This window comes from Primulina tabacum, chromosome 17, assembly GCF_025594145.1.
Source record: "Primulina tabacum isolate GXHZ01 chromosome 17, ASM2559414v2, whole genome shotgun sequence".
NCBI classification, from domain to species: domain Eukaryota; kingdom Viridiplantae; phylum Streptophyta; class Magnoliopsida; order Lamiales; family Gesneriaceae; genus Primulina; species Primulina tabacum.
The window spans coordinates 27,862,759-27,884,506 of record NC_134566.1 but is presented as its reverse complement, the minus strand read 5'-3'; the positions used below and the strand labels follow the sequence as shown (position 1 = coordinate 27,884,506).

Here is a 21,748-nt window from a genome sequence, read left to right as displayed (position 1 = left end):
AGTATTTTTTTTTATTCAAAAATATATTGTAGTGAAATTTAATATGATTTTTTCCTTTCAAATAATTATTTTTATTTTTATTTATAATAGTTAATTAGTTTTAATGAATTACAAAAAGAATTGTAAATATTTGTATAGATCGTAATTATTGTATATATCATTATAGATTTAAGTTTCTCGAGTAAATTTGTTTTTAGTGAAATAATTATAAATATTTGTACTCTTATCTTTTAATCTAAATTGTTAATTACATACATACACAAATATATTAATATAATTCATAGTTGATTGAAACTAATGTGATCTTAAACTATCTTAGCAAAGTACGATCCCATTATTATAAATAACTTAATAATTTATAATTACACCATATATATGTGATTATGAAAATCACCCCTGATAAATAAAAATCTCAGATCTGATTAGTGATTGGCATATTTATTAAGAGGCCCCTCGTACAATATATAAGATCTAGGTAGCTATTCATATTAATAATTAATTAATTAATCAATCAAATTTTCATCTAAGATTAATTAATTAATCACCTATAATATTTCATGATTAAATCAAAGTCCTAATAATCGCGGCCTCGGGGCTATCGGCATCTACGGTGGACAGCAACTGGGATAGCCTATCACTCAAATTATCCACCTCTTTGTGCAAGTTCTTAATGTAGTTGCAAGTTTCTTGAAGAACTTTGTTTGCCGATGCCTGTTTCATAAATAAATAAATAAATATAATTTAAATCCCTTTATTCGTTACATAATTCGTGATCGGATAACCGAAAATTGTATTAAATCTACTATAAAAATCAATAATATTTTTTTAAAGCGACAATATGTTTTCAAATCGTGAGCACACGTACTCTATTCATATCTCACTTTCTGATTATTTGTGTTTATAATTTTAGGAAAATAGATTTTTGAAACAGTACTGATTTTAAATAGGAAAGTTGAAGTTTCGTGTTCTTTTGATTTTCCTCGGGTGTGGCAAATTCGACTATCGTAGTCGAAATGTCGACTATGACATTAATGAGTCAAGAATTGAGACAATGTAAAATTTGATCTAGTGGGATAGTCTTAATCCAGACATGTGATATGCTGATATATATGTCTCTAACCCTAAAGAATTGATGCTAACATATTTTCCCTACAAGGAAGATAATTTAATGAACTTTGACTTCCACAGACCAAACCTTACTTGGGTAAATACTTCCACAGGCATAATTTATAAAGATTTCCCTAAAAGTTTCCTCAAATTTTATGATTTTACATATATATATATATATATATAAACAAATCTCATTGACGTCAAAATAAGTGGAATACATTTATAAATGCAACTTTTTTTAAAAAAATTTAACACTGTTGCATGGACTTTGCATTACGTGTATCCAAAATTAAAATGGTTTTGCCCCTCTTTTATTAAAAAGAAGGGGAAAAAACCCAAAATTTATACGCCACTCCTGTAAAATTTTCATCGAGCTCTCATTATTTTTGTGCGTATAACCTAAGTTTCAGACTAAATAAATGTATAATAACATGAAATATAAATGTATACATACATTCATATATATATATATATATATATATATATATTAATGTTCTATGTACGTACCTTGTTGGATCGACGACCGTTGCTTCGATTAATCTCAGGAAGGAGTTGATGCAATTTGGAGACAAGTTCAATGATCTGATTATCTGATATTCTTGAACTCCCTGCTGCTGACTGTGCTCTTGACCTCCTACTAGACATCCTTAAAGTACTGTAATAATTTTACAAAGTTAAATCTTTAATTATGCCGGAAATTGAATGAATATTTAAATAAAAGTTGGTACAATATATGCAAGAAAGAAGAAATATCTAGGAGAAGGGGATTTTAGTGTAGCATGGGAAGAAGAAGACAAGTGTATTTATAATTAAAAATTTTGAGGTTAGAAAAGTATAAATTGGAAGAGTTTGTGAAGTAGGAAGGACCACAAATGAAAGAGATAACAAGAAAAAGGGGGATTAATTAGTGCAATAAAATAAGATGGTGATGTTGGGTGTGAACAAGACAAGTGCATCGGGAGGAATAACTTATTTTTTTTAAAATAAAACATTTTTTATTTTCTAATTTTCAAGATTAAGAGAAAAATAACTCCAAAAATTGATTAATTAATCGACTCTAAGCTCTAGGAGTTCGGCATAAATTTCATAGAATAATTAATGAGTTACATAGGTGCGTGCGTGTGGGTAGAAATTGCTTGTTAGTGATGTAATTAAAGTCGTTGGAGGATTAAGAGATTATTAAATGATAGTTGTTGAAGAAAATATTTATGAATGACTCAAATAAAATATATGTCTCATAAAATCGACGATAATCTAACAAAACTCTTAATCGTCGGACAAATATTTTACTTCTGCAGAGGTTTCGGAAGATGGAATCCTGCATGGTGATTCTGATGGGAAAGTCAAAGTTAAGATAATATGTTAATGCTTACTGTCTTGTAACCAGGTGAGTGAAATTCGGGGAAATCAAAGGTCCGCGGAAAGCATGCATGATCTAATGGGATTTTATTATCATTAACATATTCATGTATCTTGACCACATTTTATATATATGACAAAAACTTATGTGAGACGGTCTCACGGGTCGTATCTGTGAGATGGATCTTTGGGTCATCTATAAAAAAATATTACTTTTTATGATAAAAGTATTACTTTTTATTGTGAATATCGGTAGGATTGATTCGTCTCACAGATAAAAATCCGTGAGACCGTCTCATGAGATACCAAATAAATATATATATATATATATATATATATATAATTTTATGTTATTTTATCGAATAATTTTATTTTTAAAAATATTTTTAATAAAGTTTGTTTTGTTTTACGTTTTTAGTATTTGTTTTTTGTTGTTTCAGACGCCATAGACTCTTGAAATTTGATTAAGGTACTTTTGTAAACAAAAAATGGTAAAACCTCTAAGTGCCTTAATTTGATAAATAGAGAGAAAAACATAAACTTTGCGTATTTTAAGTTATCAAAACTTAATCTTATTAGCATGTCCGTAATATGTAACATTATGTCAGACATTTCTTATATCATGTCAGCGAAAATTGTATTGAATATACAAATAATAATAATAATGATTTATTGTACTAAAACCAAATTTTGACGTATTGAACGACAAAAAACGTATAAAATCCGACTTACAGAATCAATTTTGTCTAATAATAATTGTCACGGAAATTTCAGTGATACTTTGTGAAATAAGTGTGGAATGGATTATCACATGGTGATGTATATCGAGAGAGGCACACGAAGGCCCACAATGTAAGTACCATAGCAAGCACGATATATATGTCTATGCCCGGCAACTAATATCACGAGCATGTTAATTAATTAATTAAACAGTGAAAAATGGAAAACTAGAGAAATAAATAACTCAATTTTACAGTAAATAAAATACATAAAAAAAAACATATGCTCAACTAGTTATTTTATCAAATTAACAACAATACTGTGTGTGTTTATTTTAGAAAATATCTACCTATCCATGTGTTGTACGCACGTATAAAGTTCGTTACGTATTTCAGAATGTCATGATACTCGATACGTACGTGTATATTAAAACTGATATAAATAATAACTTATGTATTTTTTTTTGGTATAAGATGTAATCATATTGGAACAATTTTTTTGTATGATTGAGATTTTTCTTCGACCATATATAAACCATGACTCATTCTATACAAACCATGACTCATTCTATACTTCATCGAATATAGATCACCCGATAGATAATCAACTACTCTTCTCGAAAGAAGAACGAGGTAGGCCCCTAGATTTCAAACGAGGGCTCATCCATCTTGTGGAAACAGTTGCGTCGGGTGAAGATCAACCGATGTAGCCAAAATAGTATTTATCATCGTAAATATGAACAATGTTGACTCGTCTCACGGATAACTGTTCCACAATAGACCTAATATTACATTTATTGTTTCATTTTATCTACAAGAATTCTAGATATCGTTTAGGCCTGTAAAAGAGATTTATGCTCATTGCAGTTCCTCTGGGTTTCTTCGCACCTGGATAGTACCAGGACCCTTGGGCCCCAGCCCTTGAGCAGAAAAAGATGCCTGCCATATGACTCACAACTCAAAATGAGCCTTTCGACGAGATTTTGCGTATTTTAATTTATCATTCCCAGGTTGGGTTAGGAGAACAGGCTAGCAATTGTCTTTGCGGATCCAAACGCACTAACAAGGCGCACAATAAGAATAAAACCAATAGAGACTTCATAAGAGATCCTTTGAGCAGCAGATTGTAATGCTCCTATAAAAGTATATTTCGAATAGAAAGGAGTCAAAGTTCCCAACAATCAAGTAGTTTAGCATATCCTTCTATGAATCGTATGAGCACGTTCTCTGTCATCCCCTCCCACTGCGCTTATGGCTCTTTACCCCAACCCAACTTGCTCTAGTCCTTTTTTTATTCCTCGTTAAGCGGACCGTAGGAGCAGCTTCACCTTCTCACCTAGGCAAGAGTCTAAAAAATCACCTGCTCGATTGACAACCATAGCTTTGATAGCTACTTTATCTGCCGGAAGTCATGTAAACAATAAATGAATTAACAAATAACTTAACGTTAAGGTAAAGAGAGGTAATAAAGACGACAGAAGTCCTCGTCCATTAAATATTTACAGAATTGCTGATAAATAGGGGAAGTTCTCTGTATAAATCAGTCATTCATCAATAAGAATTTGTTTTTGTACCAAATATAATATTCAGGTCCGATTTAACTAATTCAAACTTTGTGCTCTAAAATGAGCATTCTGTCAATGATTGATTTAAATTTGAGATGATGTCTCGATTCACCTATCTAAAAAAGAATATCTTATAATATTTTCTCTTTATTTATGTGGGATGTAATTTGTATTAATTGTTTATGATGTGAGAGCGATCTGTACGTGACGCATAGACTGATGCACAGTTTAAAAGAATGAAGTGATATGATTACTACTAGCTAACTTTTAGACTAGTATAACAGAAAGTTAGCATCTGTTCTGTAATTTTATGAGCGTAATTATACATCAAATTCACTTGTACAAAAATTCAAGTATAAAAATAATATAAATATTTTCACTCGGGTTTGCGATATATATATATATTAGGAACGAATAGTGGAGACATGACCACGAGGTTGTTTGATCCCATGTCGACCCCTACTCACATGTCATTTATAAATTTTATGACCCCAACCAACATAATTTCCTACTTCCTACTCACATTAAATTTCTCCCAATTTCCAGTGACTTTTAATTTAATTTGCAAATTCATTATACATAAATTGTTGGATCATGTGTTGTCTACTGCTTTATCGAGAGTTATAATGGATGCTAGATGTGCAGCTTAAATCTTCTGAATCGTACATCAACTCACACATCATATTTTTTATTTCTCTCTTATCATGTCTCCTACATGGCTATAATTTTACTAAATTTCCACTTTTTAGAACCAGTCACGTCAAATTTTTGATACCAATCTTAAGATTAAGAACTTGTTGTTTTACCTTAAAGTATAATTGATGCTAATTTTTCATAACTGCCACGTTTCAATTTCTATCCTAAAAGTCTATTTTTGATTGCAATGTAATTAAATACAAATAATCGAAATCAGGCAGAGACACTCATATCTTATTCAATCAATAGTTTTCAAAATATAAATGTTAGAAATTTAGAATGCCCATATTCAATATTTCTAATATTTTACGAGAGAATAAGTCTCTTGTGAGACGGTTTCACGAATCTTTATCTGTAAGATGGGTCAACCCTACCGATATTCACAATAAAAAATAATACTTTTAGGTATAGTTTGGTATATGAGATAAGAGAGAGATTGATAAATAATCCTCCTTATCTCACGTTTGGTACCTTTTTAGAAAGTTCATGAAAATATAATGGGCCCGTGATAAATAATTTTATATAGGGATAAAATATCTCTTTTATGAGATGCGATAATTTTAATCTTATGATAAAAACACCACGAATGACTTAATTGCCCTCAATATATAAAAATCATAAACCCTATTGTTCTCTCATTTCACTTGTAGGTAGAAATTAAAATCAAATAAATATTTTTATTTATTTTTATATATTATATAATATGATAATTATATAAATGAACTCGAGATAATTATATAAATGATTTGTATAAATCTCAATAAAATTATTAGTATCACGCGATTAACCTTAAAATTTTATATTTGACTTGACTCACAAAATTAAGTGCTCAATTATCATATTATATAATATATAAAATTAAGTAAAAAAATAAATCATACAAGCACTGTCGGCGCATGAACATATAAGAAATATGAACTCAAGCAATAACTTTGAAATTATAAAATTTATTATGATAAGGTTAATTTTGTCGTACAATCTAATATATAAATTTAATCATGCTTATTAAAATCATACCAAACATTAAATATAATATCATACATCTTATTTATCATTAACTTATCATTATATTATATATCACATGTTTATCCTATCATGTGTACCAAACTATGCCTTAGCATAAAAAACAATATTTTTTTATGGATGACCCAAATAAGAGATCCGTCTCATAAAATACGACCCGTGAAACCATCTCACACAAGTTTTTACCTTTACGAGAATTGCAACTCATTTTTCCTTAAGAAAGGAGCAAATCTCTTAATTACACAAATGGGTATTATATTTTTAGAACATTAATGTTAATAATATATTATATTATATTATATGCAAATAAAATTTAGGCGCCATGGCCTAATTAGATTGGGCCATGTTTCCTATTTTAATTCCATTTTAGTTGCATTGGATAAGGTGTTAAAAGTAACCCATTTAGGCCCGTCCAAAGATCCGGGCCTGTTGTTCGAAACCCAATTTTACGTGGTCGGTATTATGGGCCACATTTGGAATGTTTACATATACCATGGCCCATGTGACCATAATAAAAAAAAAAAGAAAAAAAGCGGAAAAAGTACACATTAAATTGCCCCACGGAGGTAAAATTATGGTGCTTGTAGACTAAAATTGCGTCCATAATGGTAAATCAAGTGTATTTTATTACACAAAACAATGTATTTCTTAGATTAAAAAATAAATAAATTTTTATGGGATTTTTAGCTTTGCTCCTTAAAATATTGGTTAAGAATCTTTAGCCTACTTTGTCAATTCTATATCGAGAGAGGAAGTATTTGTTGGATAATACGGGGAAAATTTGAAAGTTGCATCGATTGAATCACATTATTTTCATTTCTATATATATATATATATATCAGTTTTGATATGCTGCACACCTACCGTGCACATCTATGTGTATGTGTGTGTGTGTTATTTTGATTTTGAATTTTATTAAAAATATTATTTTAGTAATAATCTACCTTAGTTTGATTTATTTATTTTTATAAAAAAATATTGTTATTTTTTATTATGAGTATATTGTTTATATTTTGAACTTAGATAAATATATGTGGTTGAGCAATTTTTTTAAGATAAATCAGTTCTATTGTCGGTCCAGTTATGAAAACACTGATTGTAATACAACATTTTAAAAATCAATTCCATAAATTGTTGGTAAACGTGCTTTAACACAGTTTGAATACAACTTCTCAAAAAAAAAAATTAATTTGAAATTTAACCAAATGAGCAATCTTGGATAATGAATAAAATTTGAAACTGTTGTGAAAAAGTAAAAATTTATAGTAAAAAGTAAAAATCTCAAACTCTCAAAATTTACCAAACTACACACTTTATAATATTTTTCTCTCTACTCAATTGTGAATTTCTTCACAAATGGTGAGCCTATTTATAGAATTTCTTTACAAATAATCCAAAAATAAAATACATCATTACCTACATCATCACACACAAATTTCTAATTTTTACAACTCTTATTTTCAACATTCAAATATTCAACTATTATTTTTTCAACATTCAAATATATTATTTTCAATACTCCCCCTTGTGATGATGATCATGATACGATGATGTCTTCATTACGTGTTTTTGTACTGCCTCGTTAAAAACCTTACTAGGAAAAACCCATTGGGATAAAAACCATAGTAAGATAAAAAGAGTGCAGTCACGTAAACTCCCCCTCATGTTGACACGAACAATTCTTCACAAATTTCGTAGATTGCGCATCCCAATATTATATATGTGCTTTCTGAATATTGACGTAGGAAGTGCCTTTGTGAAGAGATCTGATGAGTTTTCACTTGATTGAATGTGACGAACATCAATACATTTATTCTTCTCTAGCTCCTTAGTGAATGCGAAGAACTTAGGAAGAATATGTTTAGTTCTGTCGCTTTTTATGTATCCCTCTTTCATTTGAGCAACACATGCAACATTATCTTCATATAGTATCACAGGCTTCTCGTCGAATGATAATCCGCATGAGATTTAGATATGTTGGATCATTGATTTTAACCACACACATTCACGAATTGCTTCATGTAGTGCAATAATCTCGGCATGATTTGATGAAGTTGTTACGAGCGTTTGTTTCTGTGAACGCCAAGAAATTGCAGTGCCTCCACGAGTAAATACATATCCAGTTTGGGAACGAGCCTTGTGTGGATCAGATAAGTATCCAGCATCGGCATAACCAATTATAATTGGATTAGCATCTTTTGAATACAAAAGTCCCAAGTCTGTCGTTCCTCGTAGATAACGGGATATATGTTTAATTCCGTTCCAGTGTCTCTTTGTTGGATATATGCTAAATCTTGCCAACAAATTTACGGCAAAAGATATATCAGGCCTTGTACAATTTGTAAGATACATAAGGGCACCGATAGCACTTAGATATGGTACTTCTGGACCAAGAATATCTTCATCATCTTCACATGGACGGAATGGATCCTTTTCTATGTTTATTGATCTAACAACCATTGGAGTACTTAAAGGATTTGATTTATCCATATTAAAACGTTTAAGGATCTTTTCTGTATAATTTGTCTGGTGAACAAACATTCCACATTCTTTTTGTTCAATTTGTAAACCCAGACAATACTTGGTTTTTCCAAGATCCTTCATTTCAAATTCTTCCTTCAAGTATGATACAACTTCTTGAATTTCCTTATTCGTTCCAATGATGTTTAAATCATCAACATATACAGCAATAATTACGCATCCGGATGTTGTTTTCTTAATGAAAACACAATGACATATTGAATTATTTACATATCTATTTTTCATCAAGTGATCACTTAGTCGATTATACCACATTCGACCGGATTGCTTTAACCCATATAATGATCTTTGTAATTTCACAGAATAACATTCTCTGGGTTTTGAACTTTGTGCTTCAGGCATCTTAAATCCTTCAGGGATTTTCATATATATATATATTACTATCAAGTGATCCATATAAGTAAGCTGTAACAACATCCATAAGACGCATTTCTAAATTTTCAGATACCGCCAAGCTAATCAAATACCGAAACGTAATTGCATCCATCACGGGAGAATACGTTTCTTCATAATCAATTCCAGGCCTTTGAGAAAAACCTTGTGCAACAAGTCGAGCTTTATATCTTACTATTTCATTTTTCTCATTTCGCTTTCGAATATAAACTCATTTGTATCCAACAGGTTTTACACCTTCATGTGTAAGGACTATAGGTCCAAAAACATTACGTTTATTTAGCGAATCCAATTCAACATATATGGCTTCTTTCCATTTTATCCAATTCTGCCGATTTTTACATTCACCAAAAGATTTTGGTTCATAATCTTCATTATCATTTATGATGTCGATTGTCACATTATAAGAAAATATATCATCAATTTCTTCTATATCTTTTCGGTTCCATATTTTTCCAGTATTAATGTAATTGATAGATATTTCACGATTCTCTTCAGTTTGTGTTTCCGACAGAACATTTTCATTATCATGTGTTTCTTCAGAAACATCATTCTCTATTTTGTGATTATCATGTGTTTCTTCAGAAACATTATTCTCTATTTTGTGATTATCATGTGTTTCTTCAGGAACATCATTTTCTCTTTTGTGATCATCGTGTTTCTCTATGAATTTTTTTTTTCGAGGATTTTTATCCTTGGAACCAACTGGCCTTCCACGCTTCAGGCGTTTAATGACATCATGAGTATCTTCAATTTGTTTCTTCGGAATTTCAATTCGAGCAGGGGCATTTGCAGCATGTATATATGATTTAGTTACCCCTTTTGTGTCTGCAAATGCATCTGGTATTTGATTTGCTATTCTTTTTTTCACATTGTTTTGTTCTTGGATCCAGATGTAACAATGATGACACATACCATGTAATTTTCTTTTCGGTATGTTTCTGTTCTCCCCCTAACATTGGGAAGATTTCCTCATTAAAATGACAATCAGCAAAACGTGTTGTGAACACGTCGCCTGTCTGAGGTTCAAGATATCGAATGATTGATGGACTATCATAACCGATATAAATTCCAACCTTTCTTTGAGGTCCCATTTTCTTTCGTTGCGGTGGTGCAATAGGCACATACACCATACATCCAAAAATTCTCAGATGAGAAATGTATGGTTCTTTACCAAATGCAAGCTGCAATGGGGAGTATTTATGATATGCACTTGGTCTGATGCGAATTAATGAAGCAGCGTGTAAAATTGCATGTCCTCATATAGAAATAGGGAGCTTTGTTTTCATAATCATTGGACGTTTAATCAATGGTTCAGCCAATCCATTCTGTGTATGTACATGAGCAACAGGATGCTCAACAATGATTCCCATAGACATACAATAATCATTGAAAGTCTGGGAAGTAAATTCACCAGCATTATCAAGTCTAATTTTCTTGATTGTATAATCGGGAAATTGATTCCTCAATTTTATTATTTGAGCAAGTAATCTTGCAAATGCAACATTTCGAGTTGACAATAAACATACATGTGACCATCTGCTGGAGGCATCAATCAATACCATAAAGTATCTGCATGGTCCACATGGTGGATGGATTGGTCCACAAATATCACACTGAATACGTTCAAGAAACATTCATGATTCAGTTTGGACTTTAACTGGTGATGGTCTTATAATAAGTTTTCCAAGAGAACATGCTTTACATTGAAACTTATTATTCTGAAAGATCTTCTGGTCTTTCAGCGGATGACCATGTGTATTTTCTATAATTCTTCGCATCATTGTTGAACCAGGATGTCCTAATCGATCATGCCAATTGGTTAATATTGAAGAATTATCAACTACCATGTTTGATTCAATGGGACATATATGTGTATAATGCAATCCAGTAGGGAGCATTGATAGTTTTTCAATCACATATTTCTTTCCTGATTTATATGTGATAAGACACATATATTTCTCATTCCCTTCATTCATTGTTTGAGTATCATACCCATGGGAATATATATAATTAAAATTCAACAGATTTCTTTTCGATTGTGGTGAATAAAGCATCATTGATCAAAAATTTTGTACCATTAGGTAACAAAAATTGTGCTTTACCACATCCTTTAATCAAGTCTACAGGACCTGATATTGTATTCAGCGTTGTTTTGTTGGTTTTAGTTCCAAGAAATATCTTTTATCTCGGAGGATAGTGTGCGTTGTACCACTATCGGGTATGCAAACTTCGGCTTTGCTCATAGCATTTTCCATATTTGAACTTAAAAAAAAATATGCAATGAAATAAAATTACTGACAATACATATGTAAATATAACACATATCATAATTGTACAATAAAATATTATTATATGAATACATGAAAAATAAATTATTGTACATTTATATTCTACTATTATATTGTTCATTTTCAGAGAAATCATTGAGAAAATCTGTAGAATCAATATTGTTCATTTCTATCCCACCAATATATTGATCATTTCCAGAGAAATCATTCATAAAATCAGCAGCATCAAAATGAGTTGAATCACTCAAACGGTCACTGCGTTCAGTGAAGTTGGTCTCTTTTTCTTTCTCCTTTATTGATTCTTTATAGAGCTTGCAAAGGTGCTCAGGGGCTCGACAAATACGAGACCAATGTCCTGGAGTGCCGCATCTGAAACAAGAACTTTCAAATCTTTTCGAGTGATTTTCATTAACACTCATGTTCTCATGATGCCTTTTCTGTGGGTGGTTCGTGACGCCCTTTTGAGATGAGTTATAAAAATAACTATCTCTATTGTTTTCAAAACCACGGCCTCGACCACGACCACGACCAATTCCACGTCCACGTCCACGACCACGACCTCGACCTCGACCAAAACCTTGTCTTTGAATTTGATTTTGGTTTCTAGGTTTAAATTCATTTTTACTTACAGCATTTACTTCTGGAAATGTTGTTGATCCAGTGGGTCGGGACTGATGATTTCTCATTAGCAGCTCGTTGTTCTTTTCCGCCACAAGAAGATAGGAGATGAGTTCAGAATATCTCGTAAATCCACGCACTCTATATTGTTGCTGTAAAGTTATATTTGATGCGTGAAACGTGGAAAATGTTTTTTCAAGCATTTCCGATTCTGTAACCTCATGTCCACAAAATTTTAGCTGCGAGATTATTCGATACATCGCTGAATTATAATCACTGACTTTCTTAAAATCTTGGAATCTTAACATATTACATTCATCACGGGCGGTCGGAAGTATAACTTCCCTTATATGTTCAAATCTTTCTTTCAATCATTTCCACAGAGCCATGAGATCTTTTTCGATGAGATATTCACATTTTAAACCTTCATCGAGATGTCGACGCAAAAATATTATAGCTTTTGCTTTTTCTTGTGATGAAGATATCCCATTTTCTTTAATGGTCTCGCTTAGACCCAATGACTCAAGATGTATTTCTACATCGAGAGTTCATGGCATATAATTTTTGCCCGTGATGTCGAGCGCAACAAATTCGAGTTTTGTCAAATTTGACATGGTGGTACTAAAAAAAATTACGATGCATTTTATTAGTTAATGAATATTGCAATACAAAGTAATGGATAAACAACAAGTACAAGCATTTGTAAAAATAAAGAAAACACACGAGGAGTATATTCTCCGATAAATAAAAGACTCGTGAGTATGATAACCAAAATAATTAAAAATAACCTTGAGAAAGCCATCTTCTTTTTTCTTCGAAAAATTTGATGAAGAATAATTTTTAGAGAAGAAGAGAAAGTTGGAGTGATTGAATATGTTTGTGAGATCATATTTATAGGGCAAAAACTAGCCGTTTTGTTACCGTTTACGACCGTTGGTGTACAAAAAAATAAATGTATGTATTTGTATAATTTTATGGTAATAATATGGTGTATATAATATTAGTCATGTTTAAATAATTATGTATATCATATCATATGATTATAATGGGGTGTCATAAGTTATTTTGTTTAAAAATCTTATAGACTTTTATACTTGTCGTATCCCTTACCGGGAGTGTGGGATGTCGTCTTAACATCCTCCCTGGATTTATAACAAGTTTTTGAAAAATTTATTTTTATTATTTCTAATAATAACATTATATTACATATTAAATATATACACAATAAATAAATAACATTAAAATAAATATTATTACTTTTGTTACCTTTTTCTTCTGTTTGGAGCTTGGAAAAGTATTGAGGACTTTTAGAACTTCGTGCTGATAACATGTTGTGAAAAAGTAAAAATTTATGGTAAAAAGTAAAAATCTCAAACTTTCAAAATTTACCAAACTACACACTTTATAATATTTTTCTCTCTACTCAATTGTGAATTTCTTCACAAATGGTGAGCCTATTTATAAAATTTATTTACAAATAATCCAAAAATAAAATACATCATTACCTACATCATCACACACAAATTTCTAATTTTTACAACTCTTATTTTCAACATTCAAATATTCAATTATTATTTTTTCAACATTCAAATATATTATTTTCAACAGAAACCACCTGAAATCGATTTGTTATCTAATTTGTTTTTTGCCAAATTAAAAGATAAAATGTGGCATAGTATTTGCAATTAGTGATTTTAGAATAAAAGCATCTCAAAGGAGAACAGTGTTTTGGTGGGACATGCTGGTTTGACGAGCCTAACATTTTTTGACAGTTCTATTTTTTGTATTTAGCTAGCATATATTTATCTAAGAAATTATATTTCCCCATAAAAAAAGATTGATACCTCATAAATGAGCCTCTCTATATCAGGATCAAACCCCGGCCCATTCCTAGCCCAGATAGAAGGCCCAAGTATTTTTCTATAAATACCATGTTTGAGCGTCCAATTCATGAATTCGTTATCTTATTTTTCAGCAGCACCTTTAGCTGCTCTCGACTTATATCATCAGTCTCTGACTTGAGCATCGGAGGGGCTACGACGGGACACCCTCCCGGCCCCATTCTAGCGGTTTTCTTCGTGATTGCAGGCTCGTGACAAATTTGAAGTCTGCGTTTGGACTAGTGTCACTTGCTGGAATTGGACAATAAATTTTCAGTAAGTATCAAAGGTGAAACTTTGTTTCTCTTCATGACTTGACTTAAGATGGCTTTTGTTGCAGAACAACTGCTTTTATTAAATGGGCTGGGCAACATAAGCGCCTAATTTTATTGAAAATTCGATTCAAATAATTGTAAATTAAACAAAAAGCCCATTTGGGCCCCTTCTTTTTTAAAAAATTATGTTTAAACCATTGTAATTGTTTTTTAATAATTCCTACATCATAATAATATTAATAAAATAATAATTATTATTATAGCTGACTATTTTTTTATGGTTTTTAAAATTAGTTTTCGAATTTACTGAATATAATTCTTAAGACGAATAATATCAAAGTCTAATAGTTAAAATTAAATACCATGGGATAATAAAGTATAAATCGCGTATTATCTATTTGTTTAAAAATGAAAATATTTCAGTTATTTATATTATAATCATAAATTTTTTCAAATCATTATCAATTAATTAATTATATATAAATTTTGACTCATTTAAAAAAATTATCTACTTGATTTAAATATAATTACTTATAAGTTTTTTTTAAGTATGTAATTGATTAATATTATATATGTAATATGGGCCGAGTACAGGCCCATGTAGGGATGGTAGGTTAAATTTATGCGATAGAATTGCATTTGTAGTCATCGTATTTTCTTATTAAATTTTTTTGGTCCATAAACATTTCAATTCGACATATTTAGTCCCTGAATTTTAAAAAATATAACAAAATCACTCATCACTTTTAGATTTATATTTCAATATACTCATAAGAACTAAATTACCATATTTATAATAATTTATGGCCCAAAATTTAACAAAAAAATTTAGAAAATAAAATTTTGGCAAAGACAAAGAAGCTACTAAATAATAGAACATCTACAATATAAAAATATATTTATTATATATATGAAAAAAAATTTATATTAATTGTGTACATAAATTAGCAGCACAAATAAAAATTAGATAAACATATCAAAATTAATTAAAATTTGTCGTTAACAATGACACGATAAATCATTTTCAAATAAAAAATTATAAACGATGGATTATTTTTTAGCGAAAAAATTTCATGATTATAAACTTTGTTAGTTAACATACTAAATTTTAGATTTTTTTATAAATATATTTTTTATTTTGCTTAAATATTAATGTAAGAAATTTTTTTTTGAAGATAAGATTATTGGAACTTTCAATGTTTTAAAAAAATTTACTGTGTTAACATTTGATTATTTTTAAATTAAGTAATCAAAATTATTTTTATAATAAAATATTAAAGATATTTGTATGTTTTATTTCAATATTAAAATTGGAAAAAAAAATTAAAACTAAAATACAAAATGAAAGTTTCAATATTAATATATTTATCCAAAAAAATAAATGGCAATCACTAATTATGTTACAATTTTCAAAGTTTAAGGACTAAAAGTGCTGCGTTGAAATGTTTAGCGACCAAAAATGCTTTTGTATGAAAATATGAGGACTAAAGTGAACTTTTCCCGTTAAAATGTAATTGACAATCATTTATTTTTTAAAATCAATATTTTTATATCTTTTATAGTTAAATTAATTTTTTAAATAATTACTGAACTTGTTTTTCCATTTTTAAAACCTATATGGTTATCTTCAACCAAAAATATAAATATTAATAGTCAAACTAGAACAAGAACAGATCGATAGTCAGTTGAATCATAATCGACTTATGATTATCTAGGTTTGTTATGGTTAAGTGTCGGGAGAACTCGAGGTCAAATGGCCGAATACGACCTAGGAACCAGGTCGGAATTGGAAGCTCGTGGACCATGATCATTCTCTACGTTATTTTACTAATGTCGATTGTGATTTTATGAAAAGGGGGCAAATCATAACCAAAATTTTTTAAAAAAACTCAAAAATAGAAAGACCTGCTCGCCTAACTCATATAGAAACCGGGTAGCTTCTCGGTTCCTAAATTTTCAAAAACCAAATCTAATTAATTATCTAAGTATCCAACGATAATTTAGAACTATCCAACTCAAAAAGTTATCTTATATTTATATTTAAAAAAATTTAGATGAACAATCTGATCGGTCAATTTTATAAGATAAATATTTTATTTTGATTATTTGTGAAAAATCATTATTTTTTATACTAATATTATAATTTTTTATTATAAATATATATATAATTGAGACACACACAAAAATTAACAGGAGAAAAAAAAGAAGAGAAAACTGCCCCTGATTTTTTCTGCGCACCACTCTTATAAATTGCCTATACACTCAACCCTAGGGCATTCCTATTCCGACTCTGCGTCGCACTTTGTCCGGAGACGTCTTTGTATACGCCTCGGGCCAATTCAATTCCTTCTTCCGTCAGATCTAATCCAAAATGAGAGAGTGCATTTCGATCCACATTGGTCAGGCTGGTATTCAGGTCGGAAATGCCTGCTGGGAGCTTTACTGCCTCGAACATGGCATCCAGGTTTGGATATTAATGTTTCCTTTTTTCGTTTTTGATGAATCTGCGTTAGATCTGTGGTTTTAGGGATCCTAAATTTCGTTTTTTTCCCCATGCTGATGTGAATTTCTCAGATCTGGGTGGGCGGACATTGCATGGTTCTTTTGGTTTTCATGATTGCATCGACATTTGAAATTTTTGAAAATGATTGGAGTAGATTGTGGCCGGAAGAAAATGTATCATAAGTCGTTGGTCCGATTTGGATTTCTTTGTTTTGTCATTTTTGTCGTCGATTTTGTGTGTGTAGTTGTAGGTCCGGAGGGAAGTTTTTTTTTTTTGTTTGGATCGTATTTATTATAGTTTGTGGGGTTATATGATTTCATAGATCTTTGCAATCATATATATTTAATTCATTTTTTTGTGATATACGAAGAAAATGCATTAGAAACCGTAGATCTAAATGTGTTGTATAGATTGTAACGGACTTCTGTCTGATTCATTGTTCTTATCGTTGGTGTGGTATCGTATGATTATTATCGGGAAATTGAATAATGATGATCTCAGATCCAAAAATTTTCATGTTCTACCTTGTGTAGGCTGATGGGCAAATGCCCGGAGATACCACTGTTGGCGGAGGAGATGATGCCTTCAACACGTTTTTCAGTGAAACAGGTGCTGGGAAACACGTCCCACGTGCTGTTTTCGTTGATCTTGAGCCCACAGTGATCGACGAGGTGCGCACAGGTGGTTACCGCCAGCTCTTCCATCCGGAGCAGCTGATCAGCGGCAAAGAGGATGCTGCCAACAACTTTGCTAGAGGTCATTACACTATTGGCAAAGAGATCGTCGATCTCTGCCTTGATAGGATCCGGAAGCTTGCAGACAACTGTACCGGTTTGCAAGGTTTTCTGGTGTTCCATGCTGTTGGTGGAGGCACCGGATCTGGGCTTGGGTCTTTGTTGCTCGAGAGACTCTCTGTTGACTACGGTAAAAAGTCTAAGCTTGGATTCACTATTTACCCTTCCCCTCAGGTTTCAACTGCCGTGGTTGAGCCATACAATTCTGTGCTTTCGACCCATTCTCTTCTGGAGCACACCGATGTTGCTGTGCTTCTTGATAACGAGGCTATATATGACATCTGCCGTAAATCACTTGATATTGAGAGACCTACATATACCAACCTCAACAGGCTCATTTCTCAGGTAATTTATCTGTCAAGGGTATAAAATAAAGCATCCAGTACTGTATCAATGGTTTTTCTATGGTCCTGATGTGGAATTGATTCGTTTGGAAATTTTTCCAGGTGATATCTTCTCTGACTGCATCTTTACGATTTGATGGGGCATTGAACGTGGATGTGAACGAGTTCCAAACTAACTTGGTCCCATACCCAAGAATCCACTTCATGCTATCATCATATGCACCTGTTATATCGGCTGAGAAGGCTTACCACGAGCAACTCTCTGTTGCTGAAATCACCAACACTGCTTTCGAGCCGTCGTCTATGATGGTGAAGTGCGACCCTCGCCATGGGAAATACATGGCCTGCTGTTTGATGTATAGGGGTGATGTTGTCCCCAAGGATGTGAATGCTGCTGTTGCCACCATCAAAACCAAGAGGACAATTCAATTCGTGGACTGGTGCCCAACTGGGTTCAAGTGCGGTATCAACTATCAGCCCCCTACTGTAGTTCCTGGTGGAGATTTGGCCAAGGTGCAGAGGGCTGTTTGCATGATTTCCAACTCAACCAGTGTCGCTGAGGTCTTCTCAAGAATTGATCACAAGTTCGATCTGATGTACTGCAAACGTGCGTTCGTGCATTGGTATGTCGGTGAGGGTATGGAAGAAGGAGAGTTCTCCGAAGCAAGGGAAGACCTGGCTGCTCTCGAGAAGGACTACGAGGAAGTTGGAGCCGAAGGCCCTGAAGGAGATGATGAAGATGAGTATGAATAGATTAGTTTCGTTCGGGGCGAAGGTAGATGAAGTTTGTAAGGACATCTTGGGTTTGTGTCTCTGTTTTCTCTGTTCTGTGTGTTTGTAATCCTTGTGTGTGCGCTCGTGTCTTTGTAGCCAGCAAAAATTGTGCTGCTATAATTTGTTCATCGTTGTCGAACAGATTTGCGTCGGGGTTCACAATTTTTAATATATATATATATATATAATGAATTTTATGCTAAAACATTTATAATTATTTTTAATATGGTGATTCATTAGATTTTGTAATTTAAATTCACAAATGTAAGCTTTATGATCGATCATGTATGCTATTTAAATTGCCTGGTTTGTTAACATAACCCAAATTTGTGAGTATCTATTTATGTTCATAGATATTAATAAATTGATATTTAATATTATTTAATCTTTTTTTTTATTATCAATGTACTCCAATTAATATAATCAGTTTTTTTTTTCACCTTCTCACCTTTTCATCGAAATTATATTTCTTTTTGGCTTTAAAATGGAACATTAGACTAATGATATTTTTACTTTGATATTCCGTTTGGGTTATTAAATTAAAAGATAATTATCCAAACACGTCCTTAAACTACAAAAGTAGTCCTTGAACTTCATAAATTCGACCTAACAAAACCGTCGATCTAAGAACACGAGGCCAATTGACCTCTTCCAAATATATCTATCTATCCCGACTTCATAAAAATATACGTATGATCTTTGTATTTCTACTCCAATCAATTTTTTTTTATAAAAGTTATTAGTAACGTTACATCTTTCCTCTTTTCTCGTCTCATCCCTACCATTTTTAAGTTTTATCAAGTGTTTCTAGTTAAAGATCAAAGTGTTTCCGCCGAAGAAATCATACTTTTAATATGAATGTTAATTAATTAATTAACATTCATATTAATAATATAGACACAGAATTACATTAAAGAAAATACAAAACTAAATATATTTTATATTATTTCAATTATAATTTACAAACCAGGCCAAGAGATTCAGTGGCCTTCAGTCTTGCCGCCGAGAGGGGAAGCTGGCAATATAGGCCTTGAGTATATCACAAAATCCCGAAACCCTGGTTTATCTCTCAGATTCAATTTCCCCTCCCCAATATCGTCTCCCAGATGAAAATCCTCGGCTCTGATCCGCAGAATCTGGATATGGGATCGCACGGCGCTTTTCCGATTTCTTCCCTCCGCCGCCGCTCCCACCACCGATCTCGGCGACTCGACCTCCTCCGCAGAAGAACCACAACTCTCCTGATCCATATCCAACGCCGCTGTCCTGGAATCGAAACCGGAATACTCCGGGCAAGAGAACAACCTGCAGCTCTTCTGATCGATGCTGTAATAATTCATGGAGAACGTGGAAGACTAAACTGGCTTTGCTGTTATTTATAGGTGGAAGGATGGGGATTGCGTTTGTGGGTGTGATACGTGTGAATTGAATGTTGGGGGGTGAGGTGTGCAGAATAGTTGGCAAGTTTGGCCGTGCTTCCCGGTGAGTGACGCTCTTTCCATGGAGACGACTAACAGCCATCTGGCCTTCCGACGCGTGTCCTTTTACCAGATTTTTCATGTATATCTTAGTCCAATAGTTCATTTCCTTTATTTTTCTTGTGTTTTTTTATTCCAAAAACCTTCATACTTAATTAATGAAAAGAGGAAGAACTATTATATTTTTGATTATATGTAGTTTACATGTTTTTTTTGTTTGATTATTCTAATCCATTAGTTTCTTTATTTTCCTCTAAATTTGATTTTTTTCTCATCGGGAGTGGTTCGTCTGTCTCCATATCAACAATTTTTAATGACACATCGTTAATTTCTCATGCCACGTTTTACTCTAAAAACATATCCGATATTGAACCCAAAAGACAGGTTCATTTTTGTCCCCATCACAGTGGTTTGTTTTTTGAAAAAAATTTGTGTGAGACGATCTCACGGATCGTATTTTGTGAGACAGATATCTATTTGGATCATCTATGAAAAAGTATTACTTTTTATGCCAAGAGTATCACTTTTTATTGTGAATATTGACACAAATAAAGATCCGTGAGACCGTATCACAAAAGACATATTCTTTTTTTTTTTAACCCCAATGTATAAATCTCCACTGGGTGATGAAAAAAATCGAAAAAAATATAAATTAATTGAATAAAATCATAAATTGATTGAAAACAAAATATTTCAACCATCATATTTAATTGAGTTTCAAATCATTATGAAAAGTTTCTTAAAATTTAATAAAAACTTGTCTATAATGGCGTAGCCAAGAGAGTGTGGAAGTATAATAAAATTATATTTTTGTGGAATCATCACATTTTTTTCATTTTTTTGCAAGATTCTAATAAATATGGTAAAATAGTAAATATACCATTTCCGACCAATAAAATAATATTTATCATAGAAGATCGGTTGGGTAGGTGTTGGTTGAAAAGTTGATGTTACAAATAAATGATTAATTAAATAATATAGATGAATCTAAGAATCTTGCAGAAGATTTAAATATGATATAAACTTTTATTTAGTTAAATGTGCCTAAATATTATTGGTCACATGTGGGGTCAGCCGGCATGTTCGGTTCATATTTAATGATTTTTCCTCTTCCTTCTCGAAATATTTGTGTATCATTATTTAGTTTCTACACGTGATTTGTCAAAGAGGCTGAGCGACGTGTACTTCTTTTTCAGAACACGACGTTCTAATCGTGATCTAAGTCATCGATTCACCAGTACTAAACTTTAACGACAACTTTGACGATTCAAGAGGTCGCTCTCGTACATAATTATCGGTTGCACATTGCATTTTTGAACGTAACACGTAACTCTTGGGGTATGTTTGGTTGATGTGATTAAATAAAGATAGATGAATAATCACAT

The 21,748-nt window shown here is 31.8% G+C and overlaps 2 protein-coding genes across 2 annotated transcripts; one reads left to right on the top strand and one right to left on the bottom strand.

Moving 5' to 3' along the window:
- Positions 1-400: 400 nt before the first annotated feature.
- On the bottom strand, positions 401-1,898 carry LOC142531287 (transcription factor PRE1-like). Its single transcript, XM_075637383.1, has 2 exons — positions 1,618-1,898; positions 401-711 (listed from the first exon to the last, which is right to left on the bottom strand). The coding sequence occupies exons 1-2, from the start codon at positions 1,753-1,755 to the stop codon at positions 562-564; spliced, it is 288 nt and encodes a 95-aa protein (XP_075493498.1). The 5' UTR covers positions 1,756-1,898; the 3' UTR covers positions 401-561.
- Positions 1,899-16,708: 14,810 nt separating this feature from the next.
- Positions 16,709-19,128, top strand: LOC142530965 (tubulin alpha-2 chain). The gene is made up of 3 exons (XM_075636916.1): positions 16,709-16,934; positions 17,507-18,112; positions 18,214-19,128. Exons 1-3 carry the CDS (start codon positions 16,842-16,844, stop codon positions 18,862-18,864), a joined length of 1,350 nt encoding a protein of 449 aa, XP_075493031.1. The 5' UTR covers positions 16,709-16,841; the 3' UTR covers positions 18,865-19,128.
- The last annotated feature ends 2,620 nt before the right edge of the window (positions 19,129-21,748 follow it).

Bases quoted from the DNA above. Each gene is read 5' to 3' on its own strand.
- LOC142531287 (XM_075637383.1), bottom strand. From the start codon at position 1,755: ATGTCTAGTAGGAGGTCAAGAGCACAGTCAGCAGCAGGGAGTTCAAGA. The intron at 712-1,617 runs GTACGTACATAG...TTTATGAAACAG, and splicing joins ACGGTCGTCGATCCAACAAG to GCATCGGCAAACAAAGTTCT.
- LOC142530965 (XM_075636916.1), top strand. From the start codon at position 16,842: ATGAGAGAGTGCATTTCGATCCACATTGGTCAGGCTGGTATTCAGGTC. The intron at 16,935-17,506 runs GTTTGGATATTA...TACCTTGTGTAG, and splicing joins GCCTCGAACATGGCATCCAG to GCTGATGGGCAAATGCCCGG. The intron at 18,113-18,213 runs GTAATTTATCTG...AAATTTTTCCAG, and splicing joins TCAACAGGCTCATTTCTCAG to GTGATATCTTCTCTGACTGC.